Source organism: Stegostoma tigrinum, chromosome 1 (genome assembly GCF_030684315.1).
Source record: "Stegostoma tigrinum isolate sSteTig4 chromosome 1, sSteTig4.hap1, whole genome shotgun sequence".
NCBI classification, from domain to species: Eukaryota; Metazoa; Chordata; class Chondrichthyes; order Orectolobiformes; family Stegostomatidae; genus Stegostoma; species Stegostoma tigrinum.
Genome location: NC_081354.1, coordinates 68,191,226 through 68,203,611, shown reverse-complemented (window position 1 = coordinate 68,203,611; position 12,386 = coordinate 68,191,226). Strand labels below are relative to the sequence as shown.

General features: G+C 40.9%; 1 protein-coding gene across 1 annotated transcript in view; it reads right to left on the bottom strand.

Annotated features, from left to right (window-relative positions):
• Positions 1 to 12,386, bottom strand: part of LOC125463259 (inactive ubiquitin carboxyl-terminal hydrolase 53-like) — an 89,060-nt gene that overhangs the window by 24,107 nt on the left and 52,567 nt on the right. Inside the window, exon 13 of the mRNA XM_048554343.2 lies at positions 7,959 to 8,026. Within this exon, the coding sequence (XP_048410300.1) occupies positions 7,959 to 8,026 (68 nt within the window). The remainder of the gene's footprint in view (positions 1 to 7,958; positions 8,027 to 12,386) is intronic.

The following is a 12,386-nucleotide window of genomic DNA, read 5'->3' as shown; positions in this document are numbered from 1 at the left end:
ACAGGCTATATTTACGTTAGTGAACATTTACTTGACAGAATACCAAGGCACGAGTACATTCCCAGTCATCACAGAAACAGAATACAAGCGCCATAGAGATTTTGCAATGGGAATGCAGTAACTTGGTGAACATAAGATATGATGCAAACAGCATTGATCCTTTGCCAAAAATTTAGTGTATTCACTTATAAATAACTTAATATAAACTACCGTCAATTACTAATCAATTTTTAAAAACAAATCTAGTTGAGGTATAATCTATCCGGACAAGAATAACTGCCTGTTTTTCAAGTTAACTTAGGTTAATAGTTTGCATGCAGTGCAGTTTACAGACAATACAAGTCCATTAATAACTCAAACCAGTTACCCCATTCACATTAATCATAATTTAGAAATCAACTAATCAGTTGATCATTGTCCAATTTCTTTCCAGGCCTTTAGTCCTAAGTATTCAGAGAAGCTTTGAAAAGATCAGCATTATTCACTCTTATTAGTGGAAAATTTTCAATGAGTCAGTGAACAATTACAATTTATGAAGGGTACTGGCATATTAATATAGATTTTAATCAAAAGCAATAGTATATAGCCAACTGATGGAGGCAGCAGAGCCCTGCCAGTGCCGATTAGATAAAAAATGCAACACTTTGGCAAATCCCATGCCCTCCACATCTAATGCCAAGATGGCTGTACATTGAATTCCACCCTTTATAAATAGACATGTTATTTTCCACTTCTGCTGACACGGATAACCATGCATGGCTAAAAGCAGCAAACAATTTTGAATAAGGAAATGTGTTCTGCTGCTCAGATAACTGCTAAAATAATCATATGTCAGGAGAGAGTATGATAGAAACTAAATGTATAATTTACAACAGGACGTTAATCTGTTTCTTGCCCCAAAGGAAAAATTATGGCATATCACAACAGCTAGTCATAATAAAGCATGTGTCAGAGGTTTTAGTATAGCAGACGTTTTACGAAAGTCCTTCAAGTTATATGAGAAAATAGCACATCCAAAATAAAATTGGCCTTAAAAAAAACCCTTTCCTTTATCAATTGTGCCCTACAGTTCTTTAAACTTAAAAGTCTTTGTATTGTAAAATACATATATATTTATAACATGATTTAATTTTTCTTTGAAGGACAGTTGTGACTAATTTAGTCCATAATAAGAACATAAGAACAAGGAGCAAGAGTAGGCCATCTGGCCCCTTGAGCCTGCCACGCCATTTAATAAGATCATGCCTGATCTTTGAGACTCAGTTCCACTTACCCGCCCACTCACCATAACCCTTAATTCCTTTACCTTTCAAAAATTTATCTAGCCTTGCCTTAAAAACAGTGAGATAGCTTCAACCACTTCACTGGACAGGGAATTCCACAGATTCACAAGCCTTTGGGTGAAGGAGTTCCTCATGATCTCAGTCCTACATTTGCTTCCCTTTATTTTGAGGCTATGCCCTCTAGTCCTAGTTTCACTTGCTAGCGGAAACAACCTCCTTACCTCCACTTCATCTATTCCCTTCATAGTCTCGTATGTTTCTATAAGATCTCCCCTCATTCTTCTAAATTCCAATGAGTATAATCCCAGTCTACTCAGTGTCTCCTCACAATCGAACCCTCTCAACTCTGGAATCAACTGAATGAATCTCCGCTGCACCCCCTCTAGTGCTAGTATATCTCTTCTCAAGTAAGGAGACCAAAACTGCACTAAGTACTCCAGGTGTGGCCTCACTAGGACCCTGTACAGCTGCAGCAGAGCCTCACTGTTTTTAAACTCCATCCCTCGAGTAATGGCAGACAAAATTCCATTTGCCTTTTTAATCACCAGCTGTACCTGCACTCCCACCTTCAGCGATTCATGCACAAGGACACCCCAAGTCCCTTTGCACAGCAGCGCACTGCAATTTTTTTATCATTTAAAACATAGTCCATTTTACTGTTGTTCCTACCAAAATGGATGACCTCACACTTATCAACATTTTACTCCATCTGCCAGGCCTTTGTCCAGTCACTCAGACTATCCATATCCTTCTGCAGACTTTCAGCGTCTTCTGCACTCTTTGATCTACCACTCACCTCAGTGTCATCTGCAAATTTTGACAGACCACACTTAGTGCCCACTTCTAAATCACCTACGTAAATTGTAAACAATTGAGGTCCCAGCACTGATCCCATGCACACCACTAGCCACTGACCGCCAACTCGATAAACATCCATTTACCCCTACTCTTTGCTTTCTACCGGTCAACCAATCCTCTATCCATGCCAATACATTACCTGTTATACTGTGCAACTTTATCTTATGTAGCTGCCTTTGGTGTGGCACCTTGTCAAATGCCTTCTGGAAATCCAGATACACCACATCCACAGGTTCCCCACTGTCCACCATGCAAGTCATGTCCGCAAAGAATTCCAAATTAGTTAAAAATGAACTACCCTTCATGAACCCATACTGGGTATTCCCAATGGGAAAATTTATATCCAGATGTCTTGCTATTTCTTCCTTCATGATAGATTCAAGCATTTCTCCACTACTGAAGTTAAGCTAACCGACCTATAGTTACCTGCTTTTTGTCTACTTCCTTTTTTAAGCAATGGCGTCAGATAGGAAGTTTTCCAATCTGTAGGAACCACCTCAGAGTCCAGTGAATTTTGGTAAATAATTACTAGAGCATTTGCTATTTCCCCCATCACCTCTTTTAGTACCCTGGGATGCATTTCATCAGGGCCAGGAGACTTGTCTTAATGCTCTTAGTTTTGTTGTTAATGCAAAATGGTAAAAATGCAAGTTCTTCCAACAAGTGTTATTGGCCATATTTATGCTCCTTTTCTAAAGAGATTACACACTAGGCAAAGCGAATACTCAATATGGAGTTGGTTGTTTATTATTCTTGTTGGAATATAGGCACAGCTAACAAAGTTATCCATCCCCAAATAGCCGTGGGAGGTGGTGGTAAGTCATCTGATTGAACCACTGCATTACATATGGTATACTACATCTACAGTGCTGATCAGAAGGGTTTTGGTCCAGGATGCTGATCCCATAACAGTGAAAGAATGATACAATTCCAAGTCTAAGGTATGACTTGGAAGGGAGCTTTCAGGTAATGCTGTCCCCACATGAATTCTGGCCTTGCCATTCTAGGAGGTAAAGGATGTGGATTTGAAAGAAGCTGATTGAGCCTTGGTGACTTGCCAGTGCAGCCTGGAGATGGTGTACACTGCTGCCACCTTGTGTTGATGGTGTTGACGTTTACGTGTTGTTGAACCTGTATTCATTCAGGCAAATGAAGAGCGTTTCATCACACTCCTGACTTGTGCCTCGTGGTGAACAGGCTTTGAGGAGTCAGGAGATGAGTTACTGGCCATAATTTCCAGCATCTAACTTGATCTCGTAGCTATCATTTGAGAATGTGGGGTGTTGCAATGGCAATGCCACTGAATGTCAAAAGGAGATGGATAGATTCTCTCTCGTTGGAGGTGTCATCAGCTAAAATTTTTACGGCAGTTATTAGTCCAAGCCTGAATGTTATATAGGCATTACTACATTTTGGCACAGATTGATTCAGTATCTGAGTTGTAAATGGTACTAACTTCATATAATCATCAGTGCACATCCAATTTGCGACCATATGAACAAGATCATTAGTGAAACAACTGAAGATTACGGATCTAGGAGATGACCCTGAAAAACACCTGCAGCGATGTCCTGGAACTGAGAAGGCTGGCTTTCACAATAACAATCATCTTCCAATGTGCGAGGTATGACTCCAACCTGTGAAGGGTTTTCCTCTATTTCCACAGACTTCAATTTTGCCAGGACTCCTTGATATCTAGGTCAAATGCTGTCTTGTTGTTAAGGGGAATCACTTTCACATCCCCCTCTTAAATGCAGCTTTTGTTTTAAATTTTGTGCAATGGATATGGATTATTGGCTAGGCCCATCTATTGCCCATTCCCAAATGCCCAGAGGGCAGTTAAAAGTCAACCACATTGCTAAGAGTCTGGACTCACATGCAGACCAGACCAGGTAGACAGCAGTTTTCTTCCCTAAAGGATATTAGTGATCCAGGTGTGTTTTTTTTTTCCTGACAATCAGGATTAGTTTCATTGTCATCATTAGACTCAATTCCAGATTTTTATCGAATTGAACATCAGCTGCTCTGGTGAAATTCAAATGCAGGCTGCCAGAACAATGCTTGGTTTTCTGGATTAGTAATCTAGAGATAATACCACTAGGCCAACAACTCTCCAATTTTGTCTATATTGAGACTTAGGCTGTGATGAGGCCTGAAAGAAAAGCAAACCCAACAGAACCCAAATGGACCAGGCTACTGCTGTTTTAATGCTGCCTAACAACATCCTAATACCACCTTCTTTTGTTGAGACCATCACTGTTTTTCTTTTATTTTTCTCATCTTTGATTTGCTACTGAGTTACAGTTGAGAACTGAACTTTGAACACAGCTTATTTTAAAAAAAAGAACGAACACAAACGTTGATGTTTGCTGCTGAGAACTGGCCTGGAAAAATAATACAGGTTAATAGCTCGAAGAACTGTAGGCAATTTACCACTGAGATGTTGATATGTTGAGACCAGCAACTGAAGAAATGTTGAATTGGTCAATCAAGGGAGATCAGGTGCTGGCTAGCCAACCACAAAGAATGTTGAAAGAGAGAGAAAAAGTACGAGCTGGCTATGATTGGGATTTGGGCTGGATGCAGTCGTGTTTTAGAAGCTGGTGGGCTAAACAATTTAGATGAGGAGATAGAACACAGTCAGAACCATATAGCATAGAAACAGACCCTTCCACCTAACTAGTCCACGCCAAACATAATCCCGAACTAAACTAATCCCACTTGGCTGTTTCTAAAGGTGCAGCTATTTCCTCATTAATGACCACTTCTAACACTTTGTGACTAGAGGTATCCAGCAAACTGTCCAATTGATTGTTTTTTGCCTTCTCCCTCCTTGAATAGTGGATTTCTACCTACTACTGTCCAGTCTGTTGTAAACTTTCGAGAAATAAGGCAAGTTTTTAGAGGATTAACATGCACACATCAACTACCTATCAGCCATTACTTTGAAGTCCACTGGATAAAGTTCATTAGGACTCAGAGACCTGTTAGCCCACAATTCCATTAGTTTGTTCAGTATTTGCTTCCTAATTGACAGCGATTTGACCGAGTTCTTTTCTCAATTCCACATCATGATTTATAGCCATTATTGGAATGCTTTTTGTATCCTTTATATTGAATGTAGAAGCAAAATACTTCGGAAATTTCATCCATTTCTTTATTAACTACCATTAAGTTCCCATTCTCATTTTCTACAGAACAAGCACTTACATTACCTAGTATCTTCCTTTTTAAATACCTGTGGTATTGCCAACATTTCTTCCCTCCCCTCTCCCATTTCTGCCTAACCTCCTCTCAATCTACTTTTCTCTTCCTGATTGTCCTATTAGACATTCTCTGCCATTCTTTATATTCTGGCTAATCATCTGGTTTGCTACTCATCTTTACTTAAGTTTACTGTTTCAATAGTTTCTTCAGTTCACGCGGTGACGAATGGTGTCCTGCAGGGTTCAGTGTTGGGGCCGCAGCTGTTCACCTTATATATTAATGATTTGGAAGAAGGGATTGGGGGCATTCTTGGAGAAGTTTGCCGATGATACGAAGATAGGTGGACAGGCAGGTAGTACTGAGGAGGTGGGGAAAGCTGCAGAAAGATTTAGACAGTTTAGGAGAATGTATTTCATCAGCCATTTCCTGGACCAATGTGAGCAAATGTGACGTTTTGCACTTTGGAAAAAAGAATACAGGCATGGACTATTTTCTAAATGGCGAGAAAATTCGTAAAGCCGAAGTACAAAGGGATCTGGGAGTGTTGGTCCAGGATTCTCTTAAAGTTAACTCGCAGGTAGAGTCCATGATTAAAAAAGCGAATGTAATGTTGTCGTTTATCTCAACAGGGTTGGATTATAAAAGCAGCGATGTGCTTCTGAGACTTTATAAAGGTCTAGTTAGGCCTCATTTAGAATACGGTATCCAATTTTGGGCCACACACCTCAGGAAGGACATATTAGCCCTGGAGCACGTCCAGCAGAGATTCACACGGATGATCCCTGGAACGGTAGGTTTAACGTATGATGAACGGCTAAGCATCCTGGGGTTGTACTCATTAAAGTTTAGAAGATTGAGGGGAGATCTAATAGAAACTTACAAGATAATGTATGGTTTAGAAGGGGTGGATGCTGGGAAGTTGTTTCCATTAGGCGGGGAGACTAGGACCCATGGGCACAGCCTTAAAATTAGAGGGGGTAAATTTAAAACGGAAATGAGATGACATTTCTTCAGCCAGAGAGTGGTGGGCTTGTGGAATTCATTGCCACGGAGTGCAGCGGAGGTCGGGACGTTGGATGCCTTCAAGGCAGAGACCGACAAATTCTTGATCTCAAGGAATCAAGGGCTACGGGGAGAGTGCAGGGAAGTGGAGTTGAAATGCCCATCAGCCATGATTTAAATGGCGGAGTGGACTTGATGAGCCAAATGGCCTTTCTTCCACTCCTATGTCTTATGGTCTTAACCATGGTTGGAGTGCCCTCCCCTTAGAATATTTTCTTTGAAATAAGAATATTCCTCAGACAATCATTCTGAAATATCAACCTTAAATATTTCTGACACTTTTCTGTTGATATATCTCCTAGCCCAGTTATCACAGTTCACTCCAGCTCACTGAGCTTTCAGTCCCACACAGGGGTTCTTGTTGAAATTTCAAATGCTAGTCTTAGACATGCATTTCTTCCTTGCAACCTGGATGTAAAATTCAATCACATGGTGGCTGCTAACTAGGAGGTGTTTTTGTTTGGAGATCATTCATCAATTCTGTCACATTACACAACACCAAGTCTAACATATATGCTCTGGTTGGTTCCAGATATGGGATGTTAGATTTAACATACAAGGTCACAAAATGTAAAAATAATAAGGGACTGGATACCTCACTATCAGAAGGGTATTAGCCTTCAGGAACCAGTTTAACTTGGATGATACTAGGGATAAAGATGCAGTTATAAAAGAGTTGATAAATAGCACTGCAAATACTGCGCAGAGTTGGATAAAGAAAGGGAAGACAAAATACCCTATGTTAGGAATGATCATTTCCAATGGTTTGTAGTAACTTTAATAATAAGCATGCAGGGTTAGGTTAGAATTGCACCTCTACCCAAAAAAATACACTACGTTGGTTACTGAGTCAATTCAAATGCTTGAAAGGGTATTAGATAAGTTGCCACAAAGAAAAAAGAACTGAAGGGTGAAAAAAAGTTAAAGCAAATTGTTTAATGGCATAGGAATAAATAGCCTTAAAATCTTTTGTACTCAAAATGTTATGACTGTAACATCTTAAAAAGCTATTCAAATACTGTCCAATAAAATGAGCATAAGATAAAATTTCAAAAAGAACTGGTGGTTCTTCAGTGGCCGAAAGAAAGATCTAAAAGTTTTAATAAGAGTTTTTTTTTACTATTCATGCAAGACAAAGTTTCTTTTATATTCTTTGGAAATAATAGGCACTTATTAGCTACCAACTGTAGCATATGTCAGATAAAATAAATTTAAATGCATCCAAATGAAGTTGATAAATGTGGTAAGAATCACCATGAGTGTAACAATTAATGGACCGAATTATGAAAAAGGGATATTGTATATCTTTATTCCGATCTCAATCGGAATTAGAATAAATACTCAGGAACATTGGAGACAAATTGTAAGATCACCCCCAGTTGCAATTTTGTCAATCCTTGGAATTTGACTGTAAAGATATTAAACATTTTAAACATTGTCTAATAGTTGTAAATCCTCCTCCTCACAATTCACAAACTACATCATAAAAGACCATGGCTAACAGTTATGCAATATACAGTTTGAATACAAAAAAAGTACAAAGTTTACCTTCATTAACTGGAAACCTGTGAGAATGATTGGGACACGCATTAGGTTTGTATAATTCTTGCTGACACCTGAAGAACATCAAAATAAAAAGAAAAAGGAGATGTAAACTCTCCAGGACATTTATCTACTGAGGTGATCCTCAACTTCAAGACCAATTTAAAACTATACGCAACAATTTGAACGAGTGCAATCAGAGATAAATGGGAACTGCAGATGCTGGAGAACCCAAGATAAGGTGTGGGGCTGGATGAACACAGCAGGCCAAGCAGCATCTTAGGAGCAGAAGAGCTGATGTTTCGGGCCTAGGCCCGCCGTCAGAAAAGGGGGATAGGGAGAGGATTCTGAAATAAATAGGGAGAGAGGGGGAGACAGACTGAAGATGGAGAGAGGAGAAGATAGGTGGAGAGGAGAGTATGGATGGGGACAGATCAGTCCAGGGAGGACAGACAGGTCAAGGGGGCGGGATGAGGTTATTAGGTAGGAAATGGAGGTGCGGCTTGAGGTGGAAGGAGGGGATAGGTTAGAGGGAGCACAGGTTAGGCAGGCGGGGACGAGCTGGGCTGGTTCCGACAAGGGAGCAGGCTATTCTGGACTTAGTGCTATGTAATGAGCCAGACTTTATAAAAGACCTTAAAGTAAGGGAACACTTAGGAGGCAGGGATCATAATACGGTGGAGTTCAGGCTGCAGCTTGAAAGAGAGAAGGCAAAGTCGGATGTAATGGTGTTACAGTTAAATAAAGGTAATTACAGGGGCATGAGAGAGGAATTGATGAAAATCAACTGGAAGCAGAGCCTAGCGGGGAAGACAGTAGACCAACAACGGCAGGAGTTTCTGGGTGTAATTGAGGACACAGTACAGAGGTTCATCCCAAAGAAAAGAAAGATTATCCGGGGTGGGATTAGACAGCCATGGCTGACAAAGGAAGTCAGGAAATATATCAAAGAAAAAGAGACAGCCAATAAAGAGGCCAAGAGCACCGGGAAATCAGAAGATTGGGAAGGCTACAAAAACAAACAGAGGATAACAAAGAGAGAAATAAGGAAGGAGAGGATCAAATATGAAGGTAGGCAAGCTAGTAATATTAGAAGTGATAGTAAAAGCTTCTTTCAATACATAAGAAACAAACGAGAGGCAAAAGTAGATATTGGGCCGCTCCAAATTGATGCTGGAAGGCTAGTGATGGGAGATAAGGAAATAGCTGAAGAACTTAATAAGTACTTTGCGTCAGTCTTCACAGTGGAAGGCATGAGTAGTATGCCAACAATTACGGAGAGCCAGGGGGCAGAATTGAGTATGATAGGCATTACAAAAGAGAAAGTGCTAGAAAAGCTGAAAGGTCTAAAAATTGATAAATCTCCTGGCCCCGATGGGCTACATCCTAGAGTTCTGAGGGAGGTGGTTGAGGAAATAGCGGAGGGCTTTGGTCGTGATCTTTCAAAAGTCACTGGAGTCAGGGAAAGTCCTAGATGATTGGAAAATTGCTGTTGTAACTCCCTTGTTGAAGAAAGGGTCAAGGCAAAAGATGGAAAATTATAGGCTGATTAGCCTAACCTCGGTAGTTGGTAAAATTCTAGAATCCATTGTCATGGATGAGATTTCTAAATTCCTGGAAGTGCAGGGTCAGATTAAAACAAGTCAGCATGGTTTTAGTAAGGGGAAGTCGTGCCTGACAAACCTGTTTGAATTCTTTGAAGAGGTAATAAGAATGTTAGACCAGGGAAACCCAGTAGATGTTATCGGTCTAGAGTTCCAAAAGGCCTTTGCTACAGTGCCTCACGGGAGGCTGCTGAGCAAGGTGAGGGCCCATGGTGTTCGAGGTGAGCTACTGGCTTGGATTGAGGATTGGCTGTCTGACAGAAGGCAGAGAGTTGGGATAAAAGGCTCTTTCTCGGAATAGCAACCGGTGACGAGTAGTGTCCCGCAGGGTTCAGTGTTGGGGCCACAACTGTTCACCTAATACATCAATGATCTGGATGAAGGGAGTGGGGGCATTCTGGAGAAGTTTGCCGATGATACGAAGATAGGTGAACAGGCAGGTAGTACTGAGGAGGTGGGGAAGCTGCAGAAAGATTTCGACAGTTTAGGAGAGTTGTCCAGGAAATGGCTGATGAAATTCAATGTGAGTAAATGTGAGGTTTTGCACTTTGGATAAAAGAGTACAGGCATGGACTATTTTCTAAACGGTGAGAAAATTTGCAAATCAGAAGTGCAAAGGGATCTGGGAGTGTTGGTCCAGAATTCTCTAAAGGTTAACTTGCAAGTAGAGTCCGTAATTAAGAAAGCGAATGTAATGTTGTCGTTTATCTCAACAGGGTTGGAATATAAAAGCAGCGATGTGCTTCTGAGGCTTTATAAGGCTCTAGTTAGGCCCCATTTCGAATGCTGTGTCCAATTTTGGGCCCCAAACCTCAGGAAGGACATATTAGCCCTGGAGCATGTCCAGCGGAGATTCACATGGATAATCCCTAGAATGGTAGGTTTAGCGTATGATGAACGGCTAAGGATCTTGGGATTGTACTCATTAGAGTTTAGAAGGTTGAGGGGAGATCTAATAGAAATTTACAAGATAGTGTATGGTTTAGAAGGGGTGGATGCTAGGAAGTTGTTTCCATTAGGCGTGGAGACTAGGTCCCATGGGCACAGCCTTAAAATTAGAGGGGGTAAATTTAAAAGTGAAATGAGACGACATTTCTTCAGCCAGAGAGTGGTGGGCTTGTGGCATTCATTGCTGCAGAGTGCAGTGGAGGCTGGGACGTTGGGTGCCTTCAAGGCAGAGATCGACAAATTCTTGATTTCAAAAGGAATGAAGGGTTACGGGGAGAGTGCAGGATAGTAGTGTTGAAATGCCCATCAGCCATGATTTAAATGGCAGAGTGGACTTGATGGGCCAAATGGCCTTACTTCCACTCCTATGTCTTATGGTCTTATGGTTTTGAGATGCAGTGGGGGGAGGGGAGATTTTGAAATCCACATTGATAACATTAGGCTGCAGGGTTCCCAAGCAGAATATGAGTTGCTGTTCCTGCAATCTACAGGTGGCATGATTATCGCACTGCAGGAGGCCCAGGATGGATGTCTCTTCTCAGGAATGGGAGAGGGAGTTGAAATGGTTTGCGAATGGGAGATGCAGTTGTCTTCTGCGAAGCGAGCGTAGGTGTTCTGCAAAGCGGTCCCCATACCGCCGCTTGGTTTCCCAAACGTAGAGGTAGCCACACTGGGTAGAGCGGATGAACTAGTGCAATCCTTTTGCATTTAAGCCACATACAAAAGGTCCTTAAATGCCTAAACAATTTATTTTTAACTCTATATATTCTTTATATTCTTTATTTAAAAGAACAATGTTTCAAAAATTGTACAGTACAGCATTTCATATACTATTGTGGTTTTTCTGGTTTCAAGTTATATTTGTGTATCAGTTAAAGTTTCTGATTTGAATTCTGGAATAACAGACCCCCAATGACCAGTTCCAACACTCTCGCCCCACCTGGACGCTTCCCCCTGACCTTTTACTGTCAACGTGACATTAATCACCTCAACTTCTCTAACACCCACCCCAACCCCTATCAACCCTGGCTCATGCAATCCAACATATCTCCCTCTGAACTGACTGTACTCCATGTGCTTAGATCCAACCCTGTCTTTGTTATTACGCCTACTAACAAGGGTGTTGTTGTTGTAGTCTGGCAAATTGACCTCTACATTGCATAGGTTAAGCGTCAGCTCTCATACCTTGTCCTATCTTCCCCTGAATCATCCTTGCCTGGCCTGGCCTACATATAACTCCAGACACATGGTAATGTGGCTGATTCCTAACCATCCTCTGGGCAATTAAGGATGGGCAATGAGTACAAACCTAGTCAATCTTGGCCACATTCCATGAACTGAAAAATGCTAAATGAAACCTATCATTCCATAATTACACCCTGCTATTACTGGCAGTGTTGCAGAAGCTTGATAAAAGTACAAAAACTGTAGTGTAACGTGCCTTGTTGTTTTCCATCTGAAATGTTAAAAAAATTTTAAAATGGGAAAATTAATAGAAAATACATGCAGAATCAAAATGCTAAATTTATTATTAGTGTGCTTCCTCAGAGTTACTCACAGTGAATCAAGAACAAATATACTCTTCAGATGAAGTAAGGCTATGGCATAGGAGAAAATTGGACTGGAACACATTTTAAAACAATTATAACTACTTACTCTTCTACAATGCCTTTAACAGGGAAGGAAATACCCATGTGCTCCACCAGAGAGCAAAACAGAAATGGACACTGAGTCAAAGACATTAGGATAGACAAATAACAGCTCATTTAAAAGGCTTAGGAACAGTTTAGGAGTTTTAGGAACAGTCCTGAAGTGAGGGACCTAGCAAAGCAATTCAATAACATTACGTCAAAGCTGGCTGAAGGTAAAGCTTCCAATCGCC